Source organism: Phaenicophaeus curvirostris, chromosome 10 (genome assembly GCF_032191515.1).
Source record: "Phaenicophaeus curvirostris isolate KB17595 chromosome 10, BPBGC_Pcur_1.0, whole genome shotgun sequence".
NCBI lineage: Eukaryota > Metazoa > Chordata > Aves > Cuculiformes > Cuculidae > Phaenicophaeus > Phaenicophaeus curvirostris.
Window position 1 is genome coordinate 4,552,197 of NC_091401.1, and position 16,283 is coordinate 4,568,479.

At 41.9% G+C, this 16,283-nt stretch overlaps 1 protein-coding gene across 1 annotated transcript in view; it reads right to left on the bottom strand.

Annotated features, from left to right (window-relative positions):
• The window catches only part of PSMD1 (proteasome 26S subunit, non-ATPase 1), a 74,828-nt gene that overhangs the window by 9,038 nt on the left and 49,507 nt on the right, over positions 1-16,283 (bottom strand). The window contains exons 18-19 of the mRNA XM_069865117.1: positions 13,626-13,742; positions 5,132-5,234 (exon numbers count right to left, since the gene is read on the bottom strand). Coding sequence (XP_069721218.1) covers positions 5,132-5,234; positions 13,626-13,742 — 220 coding nt within the window. The remainder of the gene's footprint in view (positions 1-5,131; positions 5,235-13,625; positions 13,743-16,283) is intronic.

Below are 16,283 nucleotides of genomic sequence, written 5' to 3' on the forward strand. Positions count from 1 at the left end.
AAACATCCAGCTAGAAGCCAAACTGAAAGACTGGGCTTGCAAACAGAGCGAGAAAGCGTCAGTCTGGTCTTCAGTCTTCTGATTAACACACTGAATTGAGCTGAAGAGGGCACAAGCCAAGTCCCTTACTGCTGACAAGACCAGGTGGTGGGAGGTGAACTTTGTTAAAATACAAATGCCCACTTGTTGCAAAGACAGGAGCCCTTTACAGAAAATCTCAAACTGGAGTCGCATTCCTCTGCCTCAAACAAATAGCCACGTTGATTGCACCAGGCAGCAATGGAGCTAACTGAGCTTTAAAGACAAGCAAAAATGAATTTTTGCTGCCAAAACTAATGAAAGCCCTGAATGGAGCAGTGATCTCCTCTCAGCTGTCAGTGCCAGTCCCAGGCAAGCAGTGGAAGATGGAGGATTTTGATGCCCTCCTGTACTACACCCTGCATACTCACGACTTTGCTTTTCCTTTTGTAGTAGCGAGAGATCTGCTGTCTGACCAGAGAGCTCCTTCCAGCTGCCCCTTTGAAGAAAGGCAACAATACGGTCCTGTCTTTTACTACTGCTACCACTGCTCTGCTTCTCGTTACTTTCTCTGATACCAACCTCTTACCCTTAGACTTGAATTTGCCACTGCACAGAGGGACTGCCTGGGGTTCTGTGCTATCCTTAAACATGTCAAACACTGCACACTCCAATTTCTACTCTTCTCCCCCATCTTCACTTTGAACTTCTCTTCACTGCATCACTGTGTAAGGGTCAGGTCAGTAATGTGCAGATATTCTGGACCAAGCAGCGCGGTGAATGTTGCACAAGCAGCTTAACTAGACTTTATCAAACTTTTGAACTTTAATTTTCAGAATTTATTTTAGAATTATATTAATGAGTCTCTGGAATTTCCTGGATGAGTAACAGATTTCATACTCAAAAGATGCTATCATGCTACTTTTTTTCTGCTGTTTTACACCCACACACAGCCCACCCTCACTCCCAGGGATTTGCAGGGAGCCGGAAAGGTGGGGAGCCATGATATTGCACAACTGTGATTTATCTTCATAATTAACTAGCAGCCCTGACAACCTGGAAAGGAACACATTCCAAATCTTTGGCTGGATGGATAAAAGCTGTGACCTGATGCCTGGGAAAATATACCCAAACCCCCTGAGAAAAATTTTCAGGGCTTCTTGGGTAGCACCCCAGGGTCCATCTCCCAGAATTCACACTGCTACTGTTGCAAGGTTTACTGGAATTAAAGTGGCTGTTCCAAAGGGTATGAGAGTTTGCTGGCTCAAGTTTAATGTCAGTTAACAAGAAGGGAAGCACAGCAAGCAGATGCCGATGACTTCTATACTTTGATAAACTCACTCTTTTGATATTTGTGGTGGCACTTGGTAATACTGCGGCAGTGTCAGCCAGAACAATTTTCATTAGATAAAGATGTTTCATGGACTTTGGAAATTGGTTTCCAGTCCTGGCTTAGGCAGCATCCCATTTTCAAACAATACCATACTGTTTCTTTCTCTACCAGCAAAGACTTTCAATTCACTTAATTTATGTAGTGAATGAAAACAACCTGAACTGTTCAAGCAGCAGCACAGAAAAGTCAACCTCACAGGATAAGCCATGAAACCCACTGCAGAATCAATTTCAGCACATGCCAACAAACTGATTCAGGCTACCTTGTGCTTCATTGCCTGTTTAAATTGGGTTAATGGCACACATCTAACGGACAACAACACTATCACAGGATAATGGGGTTTTTCCTAACTACCAGCAAGTTAGACTCAACTCTATATGAAGAGTCTGTGAACAGACTCAGCCAGCAGAAAGGTGGGAAACAGAAACACTAAACTCAACACATAGGAGAGCAAATTGTATGCATCTAAGTTTTTTTGTACTAAAGTCTTTAACATTCAAATTATAACACAGCATGTGAGTCGCATACTTGGAGAGACTGCAACAAGGAGATATGCAACTGTTTCCATAGAATTACTGGGTTGAAAAAAGACCTTTGATATCATCAAGTCCAACCGTACCCGTCCACTACCAAATAATATCCCTAAGCACTTCATCTACCCATCTTTTAAACACCTCCAGGGATGGTGACTCAACCACCTCCCTGGGCAGCCTGTTCCAGTGCCTGAGAAGCCTTTTGGTGAAGACATTTTTCCTAATGCCTAATCTGAACTACCCCTGGTGCAACCTGAAGCCATTCCCTCTTGTCATATCACCTGTCACTTGGAAGAAGCAGCCAACACCCACCTCACTGCAACCTCCCCTGTAGACAGTGATAAAGTCTCCCCTCAGCCTCCTTTTCTCCAGACTAAACAACCCCAGTTCAATCAGCTGCTCCTCGCAAGTCTTGTGCTCCAGACTCTTCACCAGCTTCATTGCTCTTCTCTGGACATGCTCCAGGACTTCAATGTCTTTCTTGCAGTGAGGGGCCCAAAACTGAGCACAGGATTCAAGGTGCGGCCAATGCTGACTGGAGGACCAGAACCCCCAGGTCCTTTTACACCAGGCAGCTTTCCAGCCACTCGTCCCTAAGCCTGTAGGGCTGCACAGGGTTGTGTTCAAGTACAGGACTCGGCTCTTGGCCTTGTCATACCATTTGTCTCAGCCCATCGATCCAGCTTCTTCAGGCCCCTTTGGATGATGCTCTTTTTTCACCTTCATTACAAATGTCTCCAAACTGTAGAGAATCCAGTGCTGTGGCTGTGAGGCTGTGAATACCTTCTTTGGCTTCAGTCTGCTCTGCTCAGTTCTACATTCCGTCCCCAGTCCATTGCAATGCTGATCCCACCCAAACCTTTCCTAAATACTGAGAACAGGATTTCCCAGATACACTACAAGGATATTTGTGTAGCAACTGCCCGCTCCTGTTTTTTTTTGCTCTAATGAAGAAATGTGGCATTAAGAACCAGAGAAGATACCTACAGTCCAGAGGACAAAATAGTTTTCAAGCAGATAAAATGCTGACATTTAATTAGATCAGTGTATCACTTTTGGAGCGCACATTTACAATTACATACTCCAGAAAATAAAGCCCATTGATTTTGCAAAGAACAGAAAGGGAGACATCAGCCTGGAATAAGAGGGCATGTCTGTATATGAAGGGGAGCAATACAAAAGTTCAGAGGTTTTGGGGAAAAAAAATATCCCTACCTTAGAATGCCTACCCTTTTCTTATTTTATTAAAGAAGTAAATATGCAGCTGCTAGGCCCTTACAATTAGACAATGATCAATTTTTTCATTTCCATTTCAGTGCTCCCAAGGTACCCTGCCCCTTCACGAAACCACCAGTCTAAGGACTGCCTCATTGTCAGAGGAAAAACCCCACCCTCAGTGCATCATTTCCCAGTTGCGCACTGGAAATCTTGCACTCCTAATCAAAGCCTGTCACTGGAAAAGAATTATACTTTTCTCCTTCTCTCCTCCCACCCTGCCAAGCCCCAAGACCCCAAACTCAGTTGCCCCAATGGTGGCAGACGACATGAAGAACCTTTTCTTCCTGGCAGTGATAATTAAATTCTATAATTCATTGTTTCAGATAAGCACTTGTAGTTGTATGGGAGAGATAAGAAGAATTTATTCTTTTAAGAGGCTCTAATGAAAGTGGCAATAGGTTAAGAGAGGGTAGCTCACAGCCTTCCCCCAGCTGCCTAGAAAGAAATAGAGGTTGAAGTTGGCAGAAATTCACATGCAGTTTATTAAAAGTGGATGCTTCTGGTTTCCAAGTCATTAGACAATACATGAGTGACACAGGAAGCAAATAAGGTTTTAGCTGCATTTTTATGATTTTATCTTAAAGGTCAGAATTTGAAGCAGGTCTGTACTGCTGAGAGAAAAATCTCTAAGCCAGCTGGGCTCTGGCTTCTCAGCAAAACTGTATGAGTATGGGAACAATCAAAATTATTGTAACGGTCTTGTGCCAAGGAGGGTTAGCTGGGAGGCAAGAAAGATAAAGGAGGTGGTTCCTGTTGCTTTCTCCTTGGAGTAGTCCTGGTCTTAGAGCACAAAGCAGCCTGACTGCCACATGCCTACCAGGAAGAGAGCTTTTTAAGCACAATTTCACACAGAGAGGTGCAGGCAGCCCTAAGTTTCCCCATCACCCCAGCTATGAGTGTAGCAATTTCATACAGACACTGCGTAACCACAGTGCACGTTGCTGCACTTAAGCCATGCTGCAGAGACAAATATATGAGTTTCCTTAGCTTATGTGACTTCAGAACTAGCCTCGATCTTGGAGTACAGGGAAAACCAGTTGGTTGCTACCTAGCAGAGGGAATAAGGAGGTGCATGACAAGAGAAGGCTGCAGCACGAGAGACCAGATGGGAGAAACTTTGTTTGGAAACTTGGAAAGACAGTGCTATTGACATACACAGCACTGTGTAAGTCTTAACTCCAGCAGAAGGAAAAAATTAGAACACAACACCATCTGTCCTCACTGCTCACAGAAGTGAACCTTAATAGGCCCTGCAATTCAGCCTTCGTGAAATGCTCAACACTTAAGTCATTAATGCTCATTAAATGATGTTTCTTCCTAGAAAAAGGTGGCAGTCTGTGAAACCAACTGGGTCTTCTGAAGTAGAACTGATGCAGTTAATTATGCTTCCCTCTTTGTACAATGCTTATCTTAATAATCAGGAAAGAGGCAAAACCCAGTTATTAAAAACATATTCAATACATATATATTTTAAACTGGTTATGTCAAGTTTTAATAGAAAAAGCAAAATATGAGGACTGGATACCACAAGATTTTCAAATCTCTGGATCAGGTGTTTACTTAGAAAATTAAATAAGCGAACAAACTATCATGATATAAACCAACATTCAGGGGGACAAAACCAGACTTAGAGCACAAAGATCAAATTTGTCCAGACTTCTGGATGCAAATTCTGCCCCAATGACTGTCTTGAGTCTCTCCTAACAGAAGCACGCTGATACAAGCTGAAACTACATAACAGGGTTTATTTCCTTAATTAGCTAAAATGACTTGAAATCTGAGATTTCTTGCTACTACGACATGACAGGCATGAAGCCAGCACCTCATCTCCCAAATGAAATTTGCTATTACAACTACTGTAGCCGAAGAAGTTTAAGAAATTTTGACTGCTTTAAATGCTTGGAATTACCTGCATCCAAAATGCCTTGTGCAAGGATTGCTCCAAACTTAGCCATAACGTCATCATGCTTATCATTGATCACTTTGGAATAGAGCTGTCTGAACTGGCTGACCTGGATAAAAAAGAATAAAAAGAAAATCAGAGAGAGTTTATAAAACTGACTGCATGAATCAAATATTCCTTCTTTAATGGAAGCATCCTGGATTTCTGTATCGTAGGACATTTGTCTTTTCAACAGCTTTACTCACTGGTATTACAAGTCATCCCACTAATACTTAATTTCAGAGGTTCTCCCCACTTGAAGATATTCATACAGTGATTTTAAAATACAGATGGACATGTATTCCAAGACACATTTTGCAGGCCTTATAGGAATAGCCTAAGAATCTCTGGAGTGCCACTGGAATAAAAGACCAACTGATGAGTTCATAGCAAGAACATGTTCTTAGGTGCGTGAACTGCACTTTATTAAATTTCCTCCAATTCCTACTGCTGAAAACCTCCAACCTATTCTGTTTCACCTGCACAATATTTCTGCTGTACTGATAATTCCCCTATGGTGCGTCATCAGCAAATGTTGGTACTGCACTCCTACCTTTTCAGTGAAAATCATAAGTGAAAATAATAAAGTAATAGCTTATGCCATCTTATGTTCACCACAATATCTTAAGTGCACATTAGTAAGGGAAATTGCTAAACCTTTGCTTATATTATTGCCATTGTGCTGAACAGCTTCATCTTTCACTGGGTCACTAAGTGCTGAAGAGTCAGAACGGTATCACATCCAGCAATATCTAAGGCTTTATCACAAATTAATAATTTATGTCTTTTAATACATCCAGTGGAGCAACGATACAGCTAAAGTAATTTTTATAGCTGAAAAAGCAGATCAGAAATCCCAATCCACAACCCAGCCAAAACCTGGGAAGCTGCAACCCATCCACAGTGTGCCTGGAAGAATCTTTTCTATCTCTTTCCTAAATTAATCTTAATCCAGACATCCATGTGACATTTTGTTTCCATTTTTTCTGTTTTCATAACAAGCCTTCACTTTACGTGAGGTCTTTACAGGAGGTCTTTTCAAAAAGGCTCTTTCCAAGTTGTCTTGAACAAGCTTCTCTACACTACCGGTCTGCTTGGTTGCTGGTATTCCATGTCATCTTCCTACATCTGTGGCCACAGATGAGAGAACAAGCTGCTAGCTCAAGGCAGCAGGGCAGACGCAGTCACCAGAGACACAGAGTAGCTCCTAGTATTGCAAATGCAGTTAAAGTTTCCATGTATGAAACCCTAGTATCGGATAATCCCTCACCACTTCCACATTCAAAGAGCCTGTGCCTCTCCAGGGACACCAGTGACACGTGCTCAGTGACAAGTGTCTGAAGAAAGGTCCTGACTTTCAGCAGTGAAACATACTTTGTGTCTGCTGTAGGAACAGAGGCCAAGCATCAACTCCACCACTAGGAATGTACTCAGCCTCTGATGCTCTCAGCGCCAGATTGTACCAGCAAAGGAGGCTTCAACACCAACTGCGATCTTCAGGAGGCCCTTCTGGCTGATGACAGCAGGCAGCAAACAGCTGGTACCCTGTTCATGCAGGACACCAGCTCCAGTCCTGTGCTAAGGCTGGGAAGCACTCAGCATCAGGATCAACCTCCAGGCGTCTTTCCCAGCTCATGTGGCCAGTTTTGGGGTGCACTGGGCAATCTCAAACTGTTTACACAAGGTTTTCAGATCCATGAAAAAACCCAACCATTTGTACAACCAAGTCAGTGTCACGAGAACTGTGGTGTGAATAACATTTTGTTAAACAGGGATTCATCAAGGTGGAAAAAAAAACCCATAGCAAAACAGAACGAAGACCTGACCAACGGGATAAATCAAACTGCAGGTTTTTTTCAGCAAAGCGCGGGATCAGATTACCCAGTACAACCGCATCAGAACCATGAGGTAATCCTGCAGCTGAGGGAATGCCAGCAACAATTTCACCACATTTCACACGTGAATGTTTGATCAGAGCAAGTGAGAAGGCTCTCCCTTGGGACATTATATCTGATGTCTGGGATGGAAACAAGATAGAGGTTGCCTCTCCAGCCCTCGAGCATTATAACCCAGAGCCGCAGCACTGCCTGGCAGCCCCACACACTCAGGGAACTCTTCAGATTATGATTGTGTGTTTTCTGTAAAACAGTTCTCAATGCACAGTAACTCATCACAGTGTTTAAAACACAGGTGCCCTAAAGGAACAGACACCTCCTGCTTGATTCCTTTTTTGCCTTTGCTTGTTCAGCCGCTAATGCAGCTGTGCTACTTGTCACAAGTCAATCACGACCTGCTAAAAAGGGCTGTATTAAAATTACTTTGTTTCACACAAATAGGCCGTCTTACAATCATGAAGTATCAGAGCAAGCAGCCACCTATAACAGGAGAAGCAAAGCTGAACACCACATCACTTCTTTGATAGGAATGGTTGGACTCGATGATCCGGTGGGTCTCTTCCAACCTGGTTATTCTATGATTCTATGATTCTTGGGTACAGCAGGGTGCATGTACTAAAACTGATAGGGGAAAACCAGCAGCTATTTCCATTTTTCAATCTAAGCCAGTCCAACAATTTGTGTGCTAATATTAGTTCTCTAGTCACCAATTCCCCTTCGCATTAAAAAGTTTTTAGTTACAAGTCCCTGTCCCCAAAAGAAGAGGACATAAATTTTCTTGCATTTGTTAAGGCTAAGAAAAAGGAGCACCGTACACTTTCTGGGCAGCCACAGATAGATTTGTGGCAGGGAGACACTGATACAGTGTTTATTCTGGATATACTGACCAAACTCTGCTCCTGCTTCACTCCATTTATGCTTTTTCATGCTCTCCCAATTTTTATTTACAGAAGTTTACACTGAGGTTTATACGTTTAATATAAATAGTTCCCTTCTTATACCTGACCTCTTGTACACTGGAAAAATACCTTGTTTTGCATTTGCAATCTGGAGTGGGGCCCTGCGCAGTATCAAGGGCAACCACATGCAGACTAGGTGAACCAAAGCCTTCAGATACGACTGGGAAGAGACACACAGAGACAAAGAAGCAACATGTAAAACTATTCCTCCAGTTGAGCTGAGCAGTGGGATTCCAGGTGCCTGTTTAGAGCACATCATTCCTGTGTCTCTGGGCTCAGCTTCTGGGTTTGGAATGTTTATAAAAACAGACAGATGTTACAAAGCTCGTTCAGTGGATGGTAATCTGGAATTTGCACCATAATCAAATCTTCACAGAACAAAACCCTGGGTGAAGCGAGAAGACAATCAGCAGAACTGCTAATGTTCACACTGGCGCCTGAAGTCTGATGGAGCAGCACCCTGGAACAGAGGGTAGAAACACCTCGCTTGGGAAAGGCAAGGCAGGACTCGCAGGGGAAATCACTCACCTCCCCTGCTCATGGTGTCCTGCCCCTGGGAGCACCCATTCCCTGGCAGGCCTTCCACACCTCCTACTCACACACACATTAGTCCAGAGCAGGTGAACAAATCACCTGGGCAACAAGCCCACCAGAAATCCACCAGCTGTGGCACCAGGACAGCATGCTGGGCAGTGAGATAACCAGGATACCGACGACTGCAAGGGACTAAGGGACAGGAACCCGGCCGCTAAACCTGGGAGCATCAACTGCCACCTCTCCAGGTGACACCAACAGGTTACATCAGGGGATCAGCCGAGAGCAGGCCTTCAATGGACAAGCACTGAACAGCTATGATACAAAACAGTTCTTATTCCTTCTACTAATGAAAATCCTTCTGCTAATAAAATACAAAATATGTAGCGCCATATCAAGAGTGCTCTGCTTTCAGATAAATTCTGCATACCCATGCATCTTTGCTCTCATGCTCTCTATAACTGCCTGAAAGGAGGTTGTAGAGAGGAGGGAGCTGGCCTCTTCTCCCACGGGACAGGGGACAGGATGAGAGGGAATGGCCTCAAGCTCCGCCAGGGGAGGTTCAGGCTGGACATTAGGAAAAAAAATTTCACGGAAAGGGTCACTGGGCACTGGCAGAGGCTGCCCAGGGAGGGGGTTGATTCACCTTCCCTGGAGGGGTTTAAGGGATGAGTGGACGAGGTGCTGAGGGACACGGTTTAGTGATTGATGGGAATGGTTGCACTCGATGATCCGGTGGGTCTCTTCCAACCTGGTTATTCTATGATTCTATGATCTTGAGGTGTGGACCACTGCCAGTCCTAGAAACTGTATGGAGCAAGCAAGGTTTTACTTTAACATCAAAAGCTAACCTGCTCTATAAAAGGGCAGTAGACCACCCTGCCCAGCCTGAGGGACCAGGCAAACCCAGCTCGAAGGACTGGCCCAACACTCGATTACCTGGCAGGCCTGCATGCTCATTCAGGCTGTTCCTATAAAGCAAATGCTTCGCAGGAATGGGATTTTTTTACTGGATCAGGCCCCAGCTGAAAACCTGCCCTCCTGCTGGGAAGAGCCTGCTTTGACAGCTCTAGCTGTAGCAATTCAGGAAGGTATTGTCCTCAAATGGAGCCACTGCTCCATCTCTCTGAAGAAAGCAAGAGCAGGACAGACAAAAGCTCAGTTCTGCCGTTGCTGTTGGGGCACTCCCACGGAAGGGAGCAAGACGTCAGCAGACAGCAACATCTTGAGTAGTTGAAGTAAAATCTGTCAGAGTTTGTCTAACAGAGTCCTTCCATCTGCTACTATTATTCCTTCAAACCACAGCAATGAGAACATCCCAAATAGGCTTATTTAATATGCTGTGAAACCCACAAGCCTCTTTTCTCCCTTGAAATCTTCAAACACTTTAAAAATTTTATAGCATTTGGAAATGCTATCAAGCAATTTATTTGGGTGACTTCCAGGAGGAACTCTAAATCATAGGCAGTGACTCATTTCATCTTTACTAACATACTCCCCCATTCTGATAATCAGTGCTGGCCAAAATGACATGCCACTGATTTCAAATGAAGGCAAACACACAACCCTGCAAACACTGAGGAAACAACATAAGCTTTAAGACATGAGAATGATACGGCATCATTTCTTACCACAAACCTTAAGGACTGTCTTTTATCAGGTTTTTTATCACTCCTCCCTCCACTAGTCAACATTCACGCACATGAAGCCCATGAGATTGTTAAGAGCAAGTCTTAATAAAGAGTTAACTAAGGGAAACAGTGGCAGGATGCTTCTGAAAATGCACATGCTTAAAAACAAGTGTATTTAGGAATCTGCTTTTAATAAAACAGGTTTTAAACTGTTTGTATGTTCTAGCTATTTTTTAAAGCTGAAGTTACTCTGCATAAGCTTGCTCTCTTCGAAGAGCACTCAATATGCAGAAGCATCCAACAGTAACAGGTTTACGTAAAGGAATGTGAAGGTGCTACTAGAATATAGCAAAAATCATCCTAGCAAGACCTGGTGTTTCATTTAAATGAAGGGGAACCAATGTAGTCCCGATTTCTTCACATCTTAGAGATAATGGGCCAAGATGATCAAAGAAGGATAGAGGAAAAGCCTTGACCTTGCTTATTATCTTCTCATTTTGCCAAGACAACTATCCTAACACAAAAACAGGAAAAAGTAAATTCAATTCAACATGTTACGACATGTAGCTTGTCTCCAAAATTGCTGTCTTAATTGCCCTGCAGGTCACAAATACATAATGAAGTTGTCATTGATTTCTGTTACAATGATCTCATCACATCTATAATTTAGGATTCCATTTCACAAAATAAACTCGTTATTGTTCTATATCCTGCACTAATACGGTTCTTAAATGTATCAACAGAGGTCAGGAAGAATCCTGCTGGCTGCACAGGGAGGAATTGCATTTCAACTCCAAAGAGGCCAAATCAGCTTTACACAAGATTTGCTACTGTTTTGGCACTTAAACAACTTCAAAATTCAGAGGACCTCCATGCAATAATAATTTTTTATTCAAACTCGTTATTTAAATTTAAAGCCTTTAAATTATCTGTTTAAATAAAAAGTGAGCACAACAACGAGGAAGACAAATACAGCAGAAAGAGGGCAGCAAAGGAGATTCAAAGGCACACATCTACATTCTCTCACAAAAGAAATGGTTTCTTTTAAACCAAGACACTTTGGTTCTTAAATCTCTGTTTGTTGCTGGCATTTCAGCATTGCAATGCTTGGCTCGCAAAACTCAGCAGTTATTTTATTTCTAAAAAATCTGAATCTATTTAAGGAACATTGTTTGCTACCATCTCCATCCCAGATTATCACCAGACAATTTAAAGTCCTCTTAACCCAGAGCTCATGACTAAGAAGTTTACAAAAAAAATAATCCAGAACAGACAAAACTGAAAGCTAACAACAGGAAGCTGGTCAGATCTTTATTAAAATCACCACTTCTCGCATGCAAAGCATCATGAAGCCTTTAGAAACAGTGAGATGATGACATGCAAAATTTAGCTTTTCTGTAACTCCATCAAGACCACACGTAGAGCCTGCAGGACATGAAATCCATCGTGCTACCCTTATCAGCTGCAATGCAAACGCTCACATACATCAGGTTAGACACCTTGGCACATAGTGCTCCAGTGTGTCACTTAGGAATCTAATCAGATCAAAATATGTCACTGCAATCCAAAACCAGCCAGTTTTCTGAACTCCACCCTTTCACATCAGAGTAAAATAAGTTTTCTTAGGACTAGCAGAGAGCTCCAAAAAAGTTTCCCACGGTTACTAACTAACTTGATTGGCAGCATATTCCTCAAAATACTCCTTTCACTTTTGAGAAAGGAACTATGACGGTTATAACTAACTTACTTTTGGGGTGTTCAAAACAAGTAAAATTTATATATTCTGAGTTTAGCTCCTAAATTAGCAGAATAATTCAATAATTATTTATAATCTTACAATCTGTAGAGTAGGGGGTGGTGGTTGGTTGTTTTTTTTTAATATCTGCAGTGTTTCCATGACTGGGTAATGAATTGCCTTCTGTATCTGTATTATACAACATCACTCAAATATTGCCTCAAACAAAGCTCTGGCATAAAGCTTTTTCAGTTCCTCCTCCCATTTTTACACAGGTCCCTGATCCCCAGACTTTACATCTTATCTTGTATTTGCTAGCCAGCTATTTTAGTCACCCATTTAACAAGCACAGCTATCTCTGAAGTCAAGGCTACTAGGCTTCTATGGGGACAGAGCTCTGACTGATCACACACCTCAAATAATCTGTATTTTTACTGGCTGCTTATTTTTCTGCACTTTTCTTTAGGACACACAGACTCTTTCACCTATCATCTCAAAAAGACTGAAACTCCAATGACAGACTCAGCAAGCAATCCACAACAGCCTTGGATGTCTGACTGAATCAGAGCAGTCTTCAATTCCCATCCCAAGAGGATCAGGGTGTTTTACAAACTAAAATGAATTTATGCTCCTAACACCCTTTCATAGGAAGAAGTATCATCTGTATTTCTTTCAGGTGGGAAAGAAACAAAGCTGAGCTACAGAACTTGCCCAACGTTAGAAGAGCACAGAATGATAAAACCTGGTCTTATGTTCTCAGGAATGGCATTCCAAGCACCTGACCAAGGAGGAAACAGTAAAAGCAACAAGCAGTTTCTTTCCATAGAAAGATAATTAAACTTCACATTCCAGAGAGTTTTTATCTTCGAAGACGAGGAGATACAACAGAACTGTCATGTACTGCGCTGACTTATTCAGTTGAACTACAATTCTAACAATACAAACAACTCCCCAGATTCTGTGCAGTGAAAACTGGCTTTTTTTCCTTTTCTTTTTTAACCAATTCAAAGGAACAAATTGTCTGCCAGCAAATCTTCATGTTCCGTGACTTGGAAATACCTGAACACCTACATTTGCAGATTTCCTTTGCTGATTTTCCCAAGTAAAATTTTCGACTGGACAGAGATCTTTTCTTTCTCCCCATCCAAAGGCAGTAAAAAAAAAATGCTGTTTTTATCACAGTTCAATTTCTAAAATGACATCAATAAAAGCAAGCCATGTACAACAAATGAGTAGCAAAGTACCAGCCTCAGCACTCACCATAGCAGATGAAACATGGAACTTCACAGCTTTTATTAATCTGGACTTTTAGTCTGTACAAATGTTTGCATATCATCATCTGTCATATATTCAGAGGGCAATCTATTTTTAAAAACTAAACTCAGCATATGCAACCCTTTTCACCTTCTGAGCAGAAAGAAAAACTCCATTAAAAAAACGTGTTTGCTATAAGAAGCCACTAAGCCAGTTGTGACTGCACAAACTGTTTCACCTGGAATGGCTATGACTAGCTACAAAAGAAACATAGTTATAACAGGACTTCCCTGCAGGGTGACCACATCCAAAACACTCAGCCCTGGCTGTCCAAAAGGCACTCTCTGCGCACGCTCTCTTGCAATGCTTATGTGCAGTGCTAACCACTAAAAATTTGGCAACCAAGACCATTTTTCCACCTAAGAAGCCAGTATGCAAGGTACGGCATGTTACCTTTGGGCAGGTAATCTCAGTCTGCTGGATCATGATAAGGGCAGATGCAATCAGAGCTCCTTGACGTACGTAGTTCACAGGATCATTTGTCATTGGCTCAAGCAAATTAATTGCTTCCTAAAACAACACAAGAAACAAGCAGTCACAAAGTTAATACTATCATTTTTAGTATTCCAGGACTCAGTACTCTATTGCAAGGCAATCAGAATGATGTTATCAGATATACCTTTTAATATATTTTGCATATATTTTAATATATTTTGCCTGGTTTTGGTAAGTGAAACAGAAATCTGCATTTCTGTGTTTTTTAATCTAAAAATCGGGAAGAGAAAAAAACCCACAAAACCCAAGTGATGGATCAAACAAGATCCACCTGCAGAAATAGGGCAACAGATAAATGACAGTTGTTGTAAACAACAGATGCATTCATCATATTAAAACTATTGACGTGCCTTAAATAGTACACATAAATTATTCATACACTTTCTTTTCCATTCTTCCCAACAAAATACGTCAGCATTACCTTCATTTTCTGCGTAAGGAACAAATGAACCAGAGATATCAAGCAATATCTTGGAGGTTAGCAAATGAGGTGGTAAAACAATCTAGACTCAAATTCTTTGCCTTACACTTATAATAAATATTATGAGAACATTAAGCATGTAATATTTAGTATGCCATGAAAGCATTCACTTCAAACCTTCATCAAGTTGGGCTGCCTCTGAGCACCCACATAGGAAATCTAGGGTTTTAAAACATTTCAAAATGTTCTATTGTTTCTTCAAATTCAGTAACTTCCCAGCTAAGCACAACAGGAACGTGATCCGCAATGATATATCAATAAGCATTCCTTCCAATGCTGTCACTGATTATGAAAAGCTATAAAAGAGTCTATTGTAACCAACGCCGCTTAGATGGACCCAAAACCAGCATGGACAATTTGCAGGCATCTCGAAGTAAATCATCTCTTTAGGTACATTTTTACACCCACATTTACAGTTCTGCCACTTTGCAAGCCAGACTTAAATATACATAGAGTTATTACAGACACAAATTCATTTCTAACCATGCAAGGTCCTAAGTGCACATTACACAGGACAACTGAGCTCATCCAAACTCACTGCTGCCAAAATGAGATCTCTTCCTATCCTCAAATTCCCTTCAGCTGTCCAGTCCCTCCCCTTTCTTTCCCTGTGCCAGCTGCAGCCGTTGTCCCACCTTTTCTGGCTCAATAATTCAACAGAGAACTGTTCCCTTTTTTGTTGTTGATGTTATCTGGGCCAGTTTTTTATGTTGTGTCTGAATAAGCTCACTAGGGAGCAGGATACAAGATAGAGCAAAAGGTGGCAGGAGGGACCAAGATGCCCTGTTTCAGCAGCACAAGTTGTCAGTGGGCTCAGCCAGCATTCAGCAACCACACTCTTCAGATCTAAGCAAAATAAACCTACGATAGCAGTTTGTACAGCCATGGTATGTGCAGGTTAACTTTGGTCTGTGGCAACACAGAAGCCTTCTAAAAGCACTCTGACAGGGCACGTGAAGTAAGCTGTTAGATACTTCTGGAACAGGAGAGAGAACAATTAGACATCCACTCCAAGAAGCTCAAAACCTACTATTAAAAGCTCTGGAAGACATGTCTGCGTGTATGTATTCAGATGGTTTAGGTCTTTATCACACTATGTATCTAGAAATAAAACAGACTTCTTAGTGTGACTAAAAGCATTTCCACTTAAATCAACTCATGAGATGCAGCAGCTTAAAAATAATTAGCTTCTTGATTTCGCTTTCCACTTGAGAGTAAAGCAACCTGGATAAAACCAGGACTTTCTGTTTGCGTTCAAGCCCGCGTGCTTTAGATACTAAAGACAGCAGGCAGTGCGCATCAGCATCCTGTGCATTTCACAACACAAGTGACGGGTGGGGGGTGCTCACCTGCATGAGCCAAGTATTGAATAGTTCAGGAAAGGATGATTCAGGTAAATGTGAGATTTATCCAAGACTCAGAAGCATAAAATATTACTCCCGTATTGACAGTCTGTGCACCTGTTCTGCAACAGTGATTCCCTACCAGTACAGATTACATACACCCATGGAGGTGAAGCAGAGGAAGCTTCTCCCCATGTTTACTTGCTGCTTGCCCCAAGGAGCACACACTTCTCACAGCAGAAGGGGAAATTTTTTCTACTTTAAAAGGTCCCTGCTATAATCTGTGAGAATTATCCTTAACCAATGCTTATAAAGTCAGAATAAAATTTACTGGCTGTGAATTACATACCTGAAACTACAGTAAATGTCATTAAATTTCATTGCACTTGGCTTTACTACATGGATCTTCCATGAATTGCGTATCACAGTAAAGATGAAAAGAGCTAGAAGTTATGCAATACCCCTGCTGCTTTCCTGTCACTAGTACCTCCTTGTTCTCCTGAAGCAATCTGTAAAAGATCAGCTCCAAGGGCAGAGAGGCATTGATTTTGGAGTACTGAACATATATCTAGAGTTCAGTGGCAACTTGACAGTACAAAAGCTCTCAGAAAAGTTTTGAAGACAAAATTCCAAGAATGTACCAATAACGTATCAGAACATTCTCCTTTATCAGTTCTGTACAAGAAGGAAAAGAACCTCTGTGCCCAGGACAATTAAAGAATTTAAAGAAGT